The sequence below is a fragment of the Sinocyclocheilus anshuiensis genome, unplaced genomic scaffold, assembly GCF_001515605.1.
Source record: "Sinocyclocheilus anshuiensis isolate Anshui unplaced genomic scaffold, SAMN03320099.WGS_v1.1 scaffold1073, whole genome shotgun sequence".
NCBI lineage: Eukaryota > Metazoa > Chordata > Actinopteri > Cypriniformes > Cyprinidae > Sinocyclocheilus > Sinocyclocheilus anshuiensis.
In genome coordinates, this window is record NW_015555774.1 from 277,666 (window position 1) to 292,597 (window position 14,932).

Below are 14,932 nucleotides of genomic sequence, written 5' to 3' on the forward strand. Positions count from 1 at the left end.
TTAAAACATTTTTACACATTTAATCATATATTTTATGTATGTTGACTTTTGTTATGCACTTATTTACAGCAATCGATTTATACATTTATAATAAACTATAAAGCATGTTGTCCTTGAACAGTCTCCACTATAGTTTGCTGTGCTGCATGGGAGTGCTCCAGTCACTCACAGAAAGGAGTGTGAATTGTATAAACCATACATTCACACTCCTTTCTGTGAGTGACGAGCACTCATAATGCAGCACAGCAAACTATAGTGGACTGATCTACCTGACCCTACTGATCTGGAGAGGAGGAAAAAAATGATGCATCAAGTTTTGTTCAATTAACATTTATTTGTATTGCACTTTTTAATATACACATTGTTTCAAAGCAGCTTTACAGAAAATGAATGTTTCTACATTACAATTAAGAGTTCTGTTAACAGGTGTAACTGTGCAAAAGTAATGTTCATATGGCAGAAATGTTCTGAAATTAGGCTATACAAATCATGCAGTTAAGTAACGTCATGTATTCAGAAACAGTTAAATATATACAGAAAAAATGAACAACTTAAAGCAATGGTTACGTGATGTGATCATGTTGATTACAATGCAAGGCACATGTAGCAGTTTTGTATGTTTATTCAGAGTCCGCTTCATCTGAAGTCCTCTCGAGGGTTGGGTCACCTGAAGTCTTCGTAAGAGGCTGGGTCATCTCTTCACGTCATCTCTTCACAGGTGTTGGGTCATCTGAAGTCCTCGTAAGAGGCTGGATATAGTCAGCAGGAGCAATCTATAGATTACACCAACAAAATGTGATGCAATCATACTAGGGAACTGTCACTTTTTCACAAAGAGCAGGGAAAGACTTGCCAAAACCAGTGAAGAGACTCATTGTGAGGGTGATGTCTCTTTACAGGGAGTCTTCAGGTGGTTCTCGTTCTGAAAGCAAGATAGCGAAGGAGAAAAACAGGAGAAATGGTTAAGTGATGCTCCATCACATTGCAGTCCTGGCATCACTGCTCCTTCAACACAGTACTTCTTTAGTAGCTAAGACGTTTAAGTATAAAATACAGTAATAATAGTAATAATGTCTGTGATATATATAATATAATAATATATTGGTATATAATAATACCTTTTTTTGGAAATTTAGCCTAGCATGATTCTGAAATGAAAACTGCTCGTCTATTTCAAACTTTTCATTCTCACTTAGGTCCATCTGCATCCTTTTCAATATATCCAAGTCTATTAAATAACTCCCCACCAGCAAAATCACTTTTAAAAGCCTTAATTACACAACGATGGATGAAACTGCATGAAGAGAATGAATAACATCCCGTAAATCTACTAATTAAGTGAGGAATAATCTAATAATAATCTGTTTTAATGCACAGGGTAATTTGATTAGCTGTGCTGATAATATACTATTTTGTTCTATAAATGTCTTACCTTTTAAAAGTTCATCACAGCGGTCTCTTCTGCTGCATCTCTACGGCGCTGATAGTATTAGCGCTAACTTCCGGGAACTATTGAGCGGCTCCACGATCCGCCATTGCTGTAAAAAACTGGTCCATTGGAGTGAACGGAGTTGTCGCAACTCTCTCTCTACAGCTCTGAGCTCAGCTCTCCCCGGCCTCCCCCTACTCTACTCTATCAGTAGCGGTTGTAATTACATCAGCAGATTCGGCACATTCGCGATAGAAAACCGACGCTTTCACGTTATGGTATTACAACTGTGAAATTACAAACAAAAAATACACATTCTGAGACATTAACTGCAATGAATTGTGAATTTTATTAACATTAAATCGTCCTCCTCCCATTTTCACCTCAAAATTATGGGGAAGCTGTGCCTCCCCTGCCTCCCCCGACCAGCCGCCACTGACTGAGATACAGTTTAGCACCACAATTTGTAACCAAAAACTTTTAATTAGCCTATACCATCTTTTAAAACACTCACCGCTTAACCCCAAAGATCTCTGGAGAATGTTTACCAGCAGTAATCGAGCCTGGTCACTTGCTTCTCTCTTCTTGTTGTTAAACACATGGTATCTCTGATCATATTTCTCAACAAGTGTCTTCAACCCATTATTTCTATCAAGCAATTCTTGTATTGTCAGGTTGTCTTCCTCCAGTTCGTCTCCTCTGGTGAAGAGAATCCAGGTTTTATTCAGGCGCTCTTCTCCCAGCAGCTTCTCAATCTTCTCCACAGTTTTTCTCTCTTCTTCAGTGAAACTATCAGCTTTGATGACCAGCATAAACACACAGTGACCTGATTCACATCTCTGAAGAACATTTTCTGCTGAATCTCATCTTCACTCAGTTCTGGGTCACAGAATCCTGGTGTGTCATAGACATTGACTGGAAATCCATCAACCGTCCCAGATTCAACAGTGTTATCAGGCGTGACAGAACCAGATCTTCTCCTTGATATGAAAGCTTCTCGTCCCAGTATTGTGTTTCCTGACACACTCTTCCCAGCTCGTTTTTTCCCCAGTAAAATCAAGTTTAAATATGCTTTAGGTTCCATTTTTGTTGTGTGGCCTACAACTAAATAGGAAAAAATTATGTGAGACAGCAAAGACTAATTTATTTAGTAATTTACTAATTTAGGTTTATTCTCTCTAATCTTTTCTCTCTCTCTCTTTTCCTTGAGAGACTTTAATGTTTTGCCCTAACTAGCAATGACTTGTTCACACTGGGTTTGTAAGCACCAAACCTTTATGAATCCATAAAGGTTAATTTTATATTAAATATTTTGTTAAAGTATGTTTTCATAATATACTTCATAGCACCTGTAAGTATTTGTAAGGAGATCAATAAAATTGAAACCTAAGCTCTAAGTGCTCCACTCAAAATGATGCAGCTCTTGTACACATTAAGTTACTATAAGTGTATAACATGATTATGATTTGATTTAATAACAGTAAAACAGAACCAAGCAAGCTTACAGAAATACATGCTGTCTGATAAAATGTAAATTAGATGCCACATAGGAGACTGCAGTGTATTTCATTAGGAATGGTGTTGTTACGTTTTGTTTATTTTTAGTTATTTTATGCAAATTCCCTGCATAAAAACATTCCCTGTTTGTCTGACAGTTTTACGTATTTTTCTTTTTAGTCTGAAATATATAGTAATGGAAAAAAAAATCTGATATTTATTGATAAATCCACCAAAGTCTCTCCATAAAATGTTTCAGTGTCTTACTATTAGCTTTACCAGTAAGATTAAATGTCTCCATAAGACCGTCAATAATACATTTACAGCATATGTTTCCTGAATACAGTTGTATTGTATCATTATACTTCACAGTAATATTAAGTCAAGTTTTACTCTATCACTTTTATGACAAATTTTGTATTTCCTGTTTATTTCTGACTTATCATAGCATATTAAGTCAATTAATAATTGAAAACAACTTTTAAAATGGATCATATTAAGCAGTGCAGTCAAACCTGTTTCTCTCTGTGTGTCAATCTGTCAAGCTCCGGAAGTCCAAATGAAAGTTTTCTGCTGGTCTTTATATAGACACATAAACAGCCGGTGGTTAGTGAAATGACACATCAGAAAGTCAAAGTGATTTTTTTTCGGTAACTCTTTATTTTAAGGCGTCCTTGTTACACATGTTACATGTACTTACTATTATAATAACAATAAACTATGCATAATTACATGCAAGTAACCCTAAACCAAACCCTAACCATATAGTAAGTACATCATTAATATTACTCACACCTTACACCTAAAAATAAAGTGTAGAAATTTGTGACTTCTGCCATATTTAGATGCGTATGCATGTAAATCTGTTCTTAAGCTCATCTGGTTTAGATGCACCTTGATTATTTTAAACGTGTAAGCTGATAAACACAGTGAGTAATAGGTACATGTCCAAAATGTTGACACAATCTCTCCTGTGCAGCCGTTCATCACTTTCTGAAAACATGCTCTCTAAAGATAATTTTAAAGTAAAGCCAAGAATGCCATATTTGCAAAAATTTTTTTTTAAAACAAGTATTTTTAATGTATTAATTATGCCTTGTAATGCAACTTATAATACACATTTATTCACTAAACACATGGACCTTTAGAAAGTAAAATGCATTAAAACATGACAGAACAACCAATTTAAGATGTAACAAGGAATCTGCAAATATTATAATAATGATTTTATATTTAGTTACAATAATTTATGAAATGATAGAATACTTAACATACATTATAAATACATATAAAATGAATTATACAAGTTTTATTATACAAGTATTCTGTAGTTTTTGTTTTATATAGATTACACATGATAATCTAAACTTTTTACAGAAGCCCAGTTCAAGCAGTTATATATAATTTTTGTTACTCTGAAAAAAAAAAAAATACATTCTCAGTTTTTTCAATTTATATTTTTTATATATATATATATATATATATATATATATATATATAAATTGAAAATATTAATAAAACTGTAATAAGTATATTACCCTGATCGGAAAAAAATCGGATAAAAAGATGATTTTTAAGATAAAAGTGACAATTAATTTTTTTTTGTTACAGCTGATCCTGATGAACTTTTCCCAACTCTTCTCCAGATGGACAATATTATTGTCCTTGTGTTTCAACAGGAAGATATTTTGAGCCTCCATCTCATCGTATTTACATTTTTTCTCCGTGATAAAGTTTACAGCTGGTGAAGACCTACATTCTTTGAAGGCTGATGGAGGAGCTGAGGAATGAATTGAGATCCTCTGTAATGATCTGCAGATGCGATGTCTCTGCCTGTCAGATTATTTGATTACACAGTAGATTATTATCAGACACACTAACAGACGATGACAAAACAAATAAATGACAGACTGAAAAGACTCCCTTCAGGTCTAAAGACAGCATGATGAACTTTTATATTTGTCTGTGAATTTAGACAGTCTGAATCAGTCTTTTCATATAAGTAGATCATCATATTTTTTCCACATACTGTCTGCTGAGCTTTAAGACCTGCAGAAGAGAAAATCATAAGCATAATTATGAGCTTAATTATCCAGCAACTACAAACATGTTTATTTTAGAAAACTGCTTGTGATGCCATTATAACAGGGCTGCCCAACCCTGTTCCTGGAGAGCTACCTTCCTGCAGAGTTCAGCTCAAACCCTGATCAAACACATCTGAACCAACTAATTAGGATCTGAAGGAGCACTTGATAATTACAGACAGGTCTGTTTGATCAGGGCTGGAACTGAACTCTGCAGGAAGGTAGATCTCCAGGACCAGGGTTGGGCAGCCCTGCATTATAATAATGAAGCACAGGGTTTCCTAAACATTCTTATTTAAACGTTCACATGAAACATTCTTATTTATAGAAATTTCCACCTACATAATTTAGTGTAATGTTTCACCCACAGCGTAAAGCATAAGACATCAATTCATGCCCATATCACACAAACGTCAGTATCTTTTATACGAGGCCTGAAGACCTTTAAATATGATGTGCTGTTTGTTTAGCGTGTACATCAGGGATGTGTGTTCAGCATTGTGGCTGATTTAGTGATTTTATGTGACAAGTTAAAAGTATTGGTTTTATTGTTTTTCCCATTCTTTACTATGTGGGTTCTGGGCAAACATCCCCAAATATCCAGAGTGTGACTTTTTTTTTTTTTTGTAAATTTATTTATTTTTTGTGGTCACACGTCATTGTATTTAGATGTCCTGGTTATAACACACAAACATCTGAAATCTCCATACAGTATTTCCACAGGCTCTTGATTATTTACCAGTCCAGCAGGGTCATAGCCACCATTATAACTGAGTGGATGCGTCCCTCTTCCGTTTTAAAAGTCTACCTTTGCCTGACAGATAGTGCCACTGCCACAGGCGATGGTTCACATGAGTTTGTTCATGAGATTGAAAGGTAAATAAAAGCATATATATATATAGAGAGAGAGAGAGAGAGAGAGAGAGAGAGAGAGAAGGAGAGAGCTGGGTATTATACCTAATTTCATTTAATCTGGATATAATTAGATTCCATTACATTTTAAAATACTTGTAATAAGACTGCAGTTACTTTTTGATTACATGATTATATATTAGTCACTCAATAGCAATAAATTATTCTGAATTTATTGATTCTCCCTAATTCTTTTTCATTTTGTACAATTTCCATTCTAAAATGCCTACCGTTTATTTAAGCTCAAAAAGTCTTCCAGTTTTGTGGACAATCACACAAAGACCAGTCATTGGTCAGGTGGCCACACAGCATTTGACCACTGGATTCACAAAAATCATTACAGGTTTAAGAAGTTTTTACTCAACATTTCAACATTGCATCAACTACTAATGAACACGTTAATGTTTATTTGAAATATCTCTCAGTGGGTTACTTAACCATGTATTACTATGTCTTTGGAAGGCTTTTTGCCTTTCAAACACATTAAAATGCACAAATTCACATTATTTCTTATTCATGTATTGCAGGGATTGTGCAACTTTTTAATTATTGAAACTCTTTCACCTAATATATTTACTTGGAAGTACCCTCTAAGATTATAATAGTTTAATTAGGCTAAATTAATATAATTAATTTTAATAATAGCCCCCCAAGTAAATGTACACATTTGTACAATGTGTAAGATCGATGCAGCACATTTGCATGTTCACGATTGTCTAATTTCTGAGTTATATTCAAATTATAGCTAAACCTGAACATTGAAAGTCTTCTGAATTTCAAATAACATAAAAATGATTCCAGCCAAAAGCTGAAAAATATGCATTGCACAGAGAGTATGGCATATACTGATTTGCAAAAGGAGGCTTTTTAGAAAACTACCAAACCTGCTTAAGTGTAGTTAAGTTAGTGAAAATTTGATCACGTATGATCCAGATAGCAAAAGTACATCTGCAAGACGTCTGTTAAAGATCACTTGATTTGGAAAGCATCTGCAAACATCCGACAGACGTCTGTAAGATGTCAGTTTTACATAGCCTACTTTTTAGATCATCTTAAAGGCTACATCTTGCAGATATAAATGCAGATGTTAAATAGACTTCAATGTGATGTACGTGCGCTATATTGTTATGCAGAAACTCAGATGTGAGTTACAGATTTTGTCAGTAGGAGACATGCACACTGACTGGTTAAATTAAAATTTAATCTCGCTGAGGAAAATAAAGACTACATTGAAAACAAACACTGACATGTCTGCACAGGCTGTATAAAACTCAGATACCTGACTGTCTGGAGCAGCTTGAAAGCAGCCATACATTTTGTGATATGGATGCCAAACACTAACCCAAATAGAGGAGACCAGGTATGGTTGTAACACTTTTTGTTCCAGCATCTGTAACTCGCTGAATTTTTGAGCTAGAGTGTTCAAACTTTTATACAAAGCACCCACATTTGTTCACTACAAACGGCACCAATTCAAACCTCTACAAGAATATCACAGCCCTTATAAATTTATGTTAAATACATGGAGTGCCTTTGTTACAATCTACCCCACTGCAGGGGTGTTGTAACACATGCTGGGTAGAATTGTAACAGTCAGACAAAAGAAGCAAAAACAGCAGCCACCCCATGAAGTTTGCTTCAAAAACATGTTTATTGAAACAATCTAAAAGAACTATACAAAACAATGGTGCACTTTCTACGAATGACCACAGCTCAAATCCACTTTCTCTTCGATGCAAGAGTGTGTGCGAGTGTGTAAATTACATTACTATAGAACAAACTTCCATAACAGTATTTATGCTTACTGAACACTCAACTCCAGTTTACAGAGGTAAAGAATATGTAGATCTAACAAAAAACTGTGTTAATTCGTGTCTGATATTGTGTCTATGTATGATTTTTCTCAACCAGAGTCATGTCAACCCAATGTTTTTAACCCTAGAGTGCAGGCTTGGTGGATCCAGAAACTGCATAGGGCACATATTACCCACACTTCCTTTGGTTTTGAGCTGCCAAAAAAGCTCCATATAGACAACATGAAAGTTCTCAGTTCTATGTAAGGGAATGCTAAAATGTGTTACAACTTACCCCACCCCTGTCATCCAATGTTTAGTTAGCTGTATTAGCATAATGGTTTGAAATTAGCAGTTTAAAAATTCATCACATTTTGCCTGAGAATCTATAATTTATTCTTATGTAAGTTATATGATTTAATCTGCAACGGTTTAAGTATTAAGCAAAATATAGTTTTGGTAACTTTGATTCTTACACCAAAATCATTTTTTTCTTTATCCCCTTAACTGTCACCCCCCATTTTTTAAAATAGGCATGCAGGTGCACTATCCAAACTTAAATTGTTGTAATTTATGAACACTTTGTAATACAGACATAAGGTTGGTCTCTTTTTAAAGAAGAAAATCAGCAGATTATCGCAAAAGTGGAATGTTAAAATTAAATTAATGTATCAAAAAGTTATGGTAGTTTAAATGTTCTGTAAAGAAAATGCACTATATTAATTTTATTTTATATATAAATATTTTACATAACAGGTTTTACTCTAAAATTGGTATAAAATTAAAGCCTTATGTCTCATCTTGGGCTTCTAAGCTTTCTAATGATATATGATTGATTACTAAAAGATTTGATTGAGAAAAAGGACAACAAAAAAAAGAGCGCCAAGCGTTCCACAGGTGGGACGGTGACAGTTAAGGGGTTAAAAATCTGCATATATCTATTTACAGCCTTGACAACCATTCATATAAGATCGGGGAGGAAATGGGTGAATAATTATTTCACCATAGGACTCCCAGCTTATCCCTGATAGGTGGAAATGGTGTTGTTACAACTCTCCCCATGTTACAACCATACCCGTTCTTCACTACACAGCAGAATTTAGAAAACAAGCCCCAAAGAACCACAACTTTCCTCAAAGCATGAAACCAATTAAATGATGTAAATGTCTGTTTTATATTGTTATTCACTAAACATTTACAAATCTTTTGTTTCAAATCAGTGGTTCAAGAGCTTGCAGTGAAACTCGGCAAGTCACGTGACTTTAGGAAATGAGGCTTCATTGCATCATGGTCTGAAAACATTTTAAAATTTGAGAAATATGACACTGAGTTGGAGAACCCATGAGTGTCTAATGTTTTAACATGTCTTGGTTCAGATTTATAAAGGCAGGTTCATTTTTAATTGATTAATTTTAATATGAATGCGTGTATAAAACAAAAATGAGAGTGAGATGTACCGTCAAGCCCTGTCTAATAAAACAAGGACAATGTTACAGAAACGTCATATTTAATGCCATTTAATGATTTGCTAATTCATAGACTGAGCTTGCGGGTGAGTTTTAGTTGCATTTACACAATTTTGACCAGCAGCGCGTCACCAGCTCGAAATAGTGAATCAAATACTAAGCAATTTGTTCAGTTGATTTAAAGCTGTGAAAAGCTTATTTTTTCCCACTAGTAGAGACAACAGGAAGAGATGTTGCTTATTCACTAAACATGTTGCTAAGATGTTGCTTAGCTGGAGGGCTTGCAATGATGAGATTGTGGTTTGAATGGGAAGCGTGCAATAACTAATGCTCAACACATCTTAGCTTAAAAACAAAAACACATAATGATGTCACAAATAAATAAGTATAAAAATGAATACAATTGAAGATAGAAATGATAAAAACTGATAAGATGTGGCCATGCTACATGCTTATGAACTTTTAAATAAACAGTTCAGTTTGTCCTGATGGGTGTTTTTATTTTCCAGTTTTGGACATTATTTAATAAACAGGCTCTTTCTGTTCTTCAGCTGTTTTTCTTCTTTCTTCTGCTGGTGTTTTCAGTCTTACAGCTGGATTTCTTGAACATTTGAAGGCGTTTAAAGCTCCTGCTGCATTTGTCCAGCTGTTTGTCCGTCTGTGTCAGGAACTCTAGAGAGAGATGGAGAGTGTTAAAGCAGTAAAACTACAGGACAGTGAGAGAGAAAGAGAAAGAGGGCCGTTTCTCACCCATCCTCTGGATCACAGCAGTCAGCATCGAGTCCTCCTCCTCCTCCCTGATGAAGAACACAAACACATCCATCAGTAATAACACACGACTGTCATGTGACCTCACACTGCTGATCATGTGACCTCTGACCTCTGCCTGTCCTGATCCAGGCTGCTGATGATGTCATTTCTCTGCTGGATGATTGACAGCAGGCGTGACATCAGCTGATCTTCCTGATGTTTGTCATCAGAGCTCCAGTCCTGCTCTGAGAATTACACACACATTCACAATCAACTACAAACTACTGACACACAGTACTCAGATCAGTTCATACACTGCAAACTCTGATGTTCTTCTGAGATTAAAGCAGAATTCATACTAATCAGTATTAAATCACATCAGCACAAACATATTCACATGTATAAACATGCTTGCGTTTCTGGTTACCTGGTTTGTTAAAGAGGCGTCTGATCTCAAACTCCACATCAGCCTGTTGATCCTCCAGACGCTGCTGCTTCACCCTGAAAACATACACACACACGTTACATGTTACACACACATTATTCTGCTCAACATGTAGTGTATCTGTGTGATGTGTGTTAAATGTATGTACTCACATATACACCAGCTCTGTGTCTCTGCGCACTAACATGTTCTTCTCATGAATCAGAAGGAACCAGTCGACTAGAAGATGCTCTGAAACACACACACATTCACAAACACAGACAGTTAGCTTGTCTGTTTATTGCGTCTGTTAGCAGCTACTACAGTAATTTACAGTAGACTAAATACTATAGTTTTTTGAACCATACTACAGTAAAGTGTATTATATTGTAGTATTTACAACACTTTAATGAATGCTATACTGTAGTATTAACTATAATGAACTGATAAACTGTAATACTGTAGTATACTTTAGTTTTTACTACAGTAAACTGTAGTGTATTGTAGTATAATATACCCTATAGTTGTAGAAAACTTAGTACAGTATTTGGTAAAGTAATTTGTTTATATTACTATAGTTGTTATATTACCACAGCAACTATAGACTTACCACAACTAATTAATTCAAGTACTTTACTATAGTATGGGTATGGTATTTATTTACTATAAATTACCATAGTATTTTTTCATGTGGGGTTTGATAGTGTGTCTGTAGCTTGTCTGTTTACCACATCTGTTAGCATGTCTCTTTTAGCACATCTGCTAGCCAGTCTCTTTCATTTCTTTGCATTAGCATTAGCTTGTTGTTGTGTGAGGAGGTTAGGGAGTTTGTTAGGGTTAGCGTGCATGTTGTTGAGTGAGGAGGTTCAGGTGTTTCTCACCATCCGTGCATCTCCTCATCTCTCTCTCCAGCTACACTCCTCTCCTCTATAGTAGCTATGTATGTTGGTCTGTTAGCATTAACATTAACAGTGTACAGTTACTTTTAAAAGTAATGCATTACAATATTGCGTTGCTCCCTAAAAAAGTAACTAATTACATTACTTATTTACTTTTCATGGAAATTAATGCGTTACTTTTGAGTTACTTTTTAAATCTGGGCACGCTTGCTTGTTTGTTTTTAATATAAAAAAAGCTCTTCTTTTGCAAATGCAAAAGCCCCTTTACATCAAAAGTGAAACGAATATGCCTCCCATAATAGGCTGATGGGAATGTAAATTCACGTCTGTTTATAAATTCATTTGACTGGTTTTATTCATTTGAGGAATACTGAATCTGTTTTTGTTCAGTGAGATGAGTAAATGCATGTTCATATTTAGTCTAGAACTATAGTAAGCATCAAGTTCACAAATACCTCTGCACTTACTCCTGATTTCTCTTAACATGGCAACACGAGAGCTGTCAGTCAATACATGGGAAACAGTAACTGTCGTTACTTGTTTGAAAAGTAACTCAGACATTTCCTTCCAAATTAAAAAAAAGTAATGTTTTACTTTACTAGTTACTTGAAAAAAGTAATCTGATTACGTAACTTGTGTTACTTGTAATGCGATACCCACAACACTGAGCATTAACGTATCTGTTGTTGTGTTTCTCACCATTGGTGCGTCTCCTCATCTCAGTCTCCAGCTGCACTCCTCTCCTCTCCAGCTCCAGCAGACGCTCCTCCAGCTTCTTCTGCTCCTCACACACCTGCTTCTCTGACACGCGTGTGTCTGTGATCACCTGAACACACAATCAATCAGTCATGCAAGAACAGAGACTCAAACATCTGATGCTGAAAGAGAGAAGCATATTCAATCCCAAACCTCAGAAGCAGATGGAAATGTTGTGTTTGTGATCCTGTGCTTTATTAATGTGTTAATATCAAAATAATTTAAGGTTTAGACACATCTCAAACTGAATTAAACTTCAGCAGTTGCTACAAATGGTTAATCACAAAGCTCTTTTCATATCTAACATTGAAAGCACAACATTTTTATGAATTTTTTTAAATATGATTACACAGAGAAACAGATGCATGCTAACTGAAACTTAAAAGGGTCATATGATGCGATTTAAATTTTTCCTTTCTCTTTGGAGTGTTACAAGTGAAGAAATTGAAGAAATTATGAATTAAAATAATAATGAAATTTAAGTATTTCGCTCTCTAAGATTGTCTTGTACTGTAAGTGAAGCTCTCTTATCATTAATATGAAGTATTGTTCACTCCAGCAGCACAACAAAGACAGTTTGTGTCTCACCTTCCTCTTGATGAGCAGGAAACCATGAACAGGAGCTGCAGCCTGGTGCATGCTGGGAACTGAAGATGAGGTTTGGGGTTTGTGTGCAACTGAGGTTTCGCAACTGAAAGGGTTTTTCTTGACAAAGAGAAAAACAGAGAGGCAGTCTGATGTTAAAACACACACACACACACACACACACACACACACACACACACACACACGCACACAAACAATATCCTGTGAGACTGCAAAGAGAAAAATAACAACCCACAACCACAAGCTGACTCTTCAGTCTGAGCGTCAGATGTCTGTTTGTCTGGTTCTCTGACTGACTGAAGCTCACACACATCAACTAACTAGATAAAAGTGATAATCGCCTCAACCACAGGTTTAACATTAGAGAGAAATCGCATGACTCTGAAAGGGGAAATAAAGCTGCACCGTGTTCTCTATTTCAGTTCATTAAAGTGGAGATCCTGGTTCTAGGTCTGAATTTGGGACTCAGGTCTAGTCTGGTCTCTGAAGGTCTAGACTCGAATCTGATCTCATGATAACTGGACGATGAATTAGGCAAAGTTTGAAGATCCTGACCTTCCCTTTCTTTATTGTTTATAGCTGATAATTTGTTGAAATGAGTCACAGACAATGTGTTTCTCACTGATACTGACCTGATACTGACGGTCTCTGCTAACCTGCTAACAGCAGCAATTCTATTCCCAGCCTGGAGATCACATGACTCGTCTAAACTAGAGGAGACTAAATATAAACCAACTTCATCTAGTGAAGAACCAGTGCTGGTTTGTGTCAGTTCTTCATAAACTTCCTTCATTCAGTACCTCTTCATCATTGGACTCGTCCTCATCTTCCTCCAGGAAGGGGTTAAAGGTTGCGGGCTGGCGGTGTGAATGAGCGGATGGAGCCGGAGCCGGAGGAAGACGATACCAGGGACCCGGATCAACCAGCTTCATCCAGGGATGTTCCTTACGAACAATGCTCTGAGACGAGACTGAGACCAGAACGAGAAAAACACACGAGACAATGGTAATAATGATATCTCCAAATAAATTAAATAAGATGGTTGTTTTAGTAAGTGTGAACTCTTTCAACTCAAAAATGCTTCTATGCATATATTCCTTTATATAGTTTTAATTTATTCAATATTATGTATTTCATGTTTTCTGTCCTATTCACATGGATGCTCACAAATAACACTCAACAAAAAACAGTAAAACAACAAACTCGGCTAATCATTAGTAAACGTGACGACAAAATTATTGACAACAAATAAATGCATTAATCATTAATTATCACTGAACAGCTACTCTAAATGTGTAAGTAGTTTTGGCTCATCCAATCAGAATGTAGAGCTTAAACTGTCTGTTTGATGATGTTTACACTGTAACAATAGTAAGTGTAATATTGTAACACAGGGATGAAGATTCTAACCGTTGTCAAGGCGATGATCCGGTGATCTGGGGGCGGGGTGAGGAGGTTCCTGAGGCTCCGCCCTCTTTCTGGGAGCAGGTTTGGGAGGTTCTTGTAGATCAGTCTCTGATGAGGTGGAGAGATGTCCATCATTCACCACGTCTCCATCGGTCTCTCTCCTGTCTCCATCCGTCTCACAGGTGTCGTTCTGTGAGTGATCTGCGGGCCGGTCATTTTCAGGAGCAGGTCTGCAGGGATAACTGCACTGCAGTGAACCCGTCTCACTGTCCACTGTGAAAGAGATCGGCAGCAGAGCGCGACGACAGCGACTGCATCTGAAACACACCGGGAGACAATCAGGACATGACTAGAGACATTTGACTGGTCCTCACTAGTTAAAAAGCCTTTTAAACTCAGCCAAAATCGATTTTATTTAAATCTGTTTCCATTTAAATCTTGTGTTTTGCACAGGCTTCTGTGATGGGTACGTTTAGGAGTTGGGTTAGGCCATAAAAATATCACTAACCTGATATAAAAACAATGGAAGTTATGGAAGTATATGCAATGTCTTCACTAATAGTGAAACAAACACGTGTGTGAGAGACAGAGAGTGTGTATTTAGAAAGAGAGAGAAAGAGTGAGTGTGTTGTGACACTTGTGTGTGTGTGAGTGTGTGTTTTACCTGAAGCAGGAGCGGTGATACAGGCGTCCCTTCACCAAAACCCTCTGAATGAGATGAACACATGTGTGACAGACACTACAAACTCGCTTATCGGAAGACCTGATCACATCTGATGAGAACTGAGAGAATGACAGCAGAGAGATGAATTATCAGACAGACGGACGGACAAGTAGATGGGCAGACAGACAGACTAGTGGACAAATGGACAGACAGGCAGGCAGACAGACTAGTGGACAAATGGACAG

General features: G+C 36.3%; 2 protein-coding genes across 3 annotated transcripts in view; both read right to left on the bottom strand.

Moving 5' to 3' along the window:
* Positions 1-1,628: 1,628 nt before the first annotated feature.
* On the bottom strand, positions 1,629-2,515 carry LOC107674479 (GTPase IMAP family member 8-like). The gene is given in 3 exon segments (XM_016468456.1): positions 1,629-1,633; positions 1,944-2,279; positions 2,282-2,515. Coding segments are annotated over 3 exon segments (573 nt in total). The 5' UTR covers positions 2,514-2,515.
* A 6,640-nt stretch (positions 2,516-9,155) lies between these two features.
* LOC107674481 (MICAL-like protein 1) overlaps positions 9,156-14,932 on the bottom strand; it is a 19,946-nt gene continuing 14,169 nt past the window's right edge. Inside the window, exons 5-14 of one of the 2 annotated variants that reach the window (XM_016468460.1) lie at positions 14,688-14,731; positions 14,027-14,340; positions 13,417-13,586; positions 12,599-12,715; positions 11,954-12,080; positions 10,529-10,607; positions 10,359-10,432; positions 10,062-10,176; positions 9,932-9,978; positions 9,156-9,853 (exon numbers count right to left, since the gene is read on the bottom strand). In XM_016468460.1, coding sequence (XP_016323946.1) covers positions 9,729-9,853; positions 9,932-9,978; positions 10,062-10,176; positions 10,359-10,432; positions 10,529-10,607; positions 11,954-12,080; positions 12,599-12,715; positions 13,417-13,586; positions 14,027-14,340; positions 14,688-14,731 — 1,212 coding nt within the window. In that variant the 3' untranslated portion in view covers positions 9,156-9,728. The remainder of the gene's footprint in view (positions 9,854-9,931; positions 9,979-10,061; positions 10,177-10,358; positions 10,433-10,528; positions 10,608-11,953; positions 12,081-12,598; positions 12,716-13,416; positions 13,587-14,026; positions 14,341-14,687; positions 14,732-14,932) is intronic. The other variant, XM_016468459.1, reaches the window with a different exon arrangement.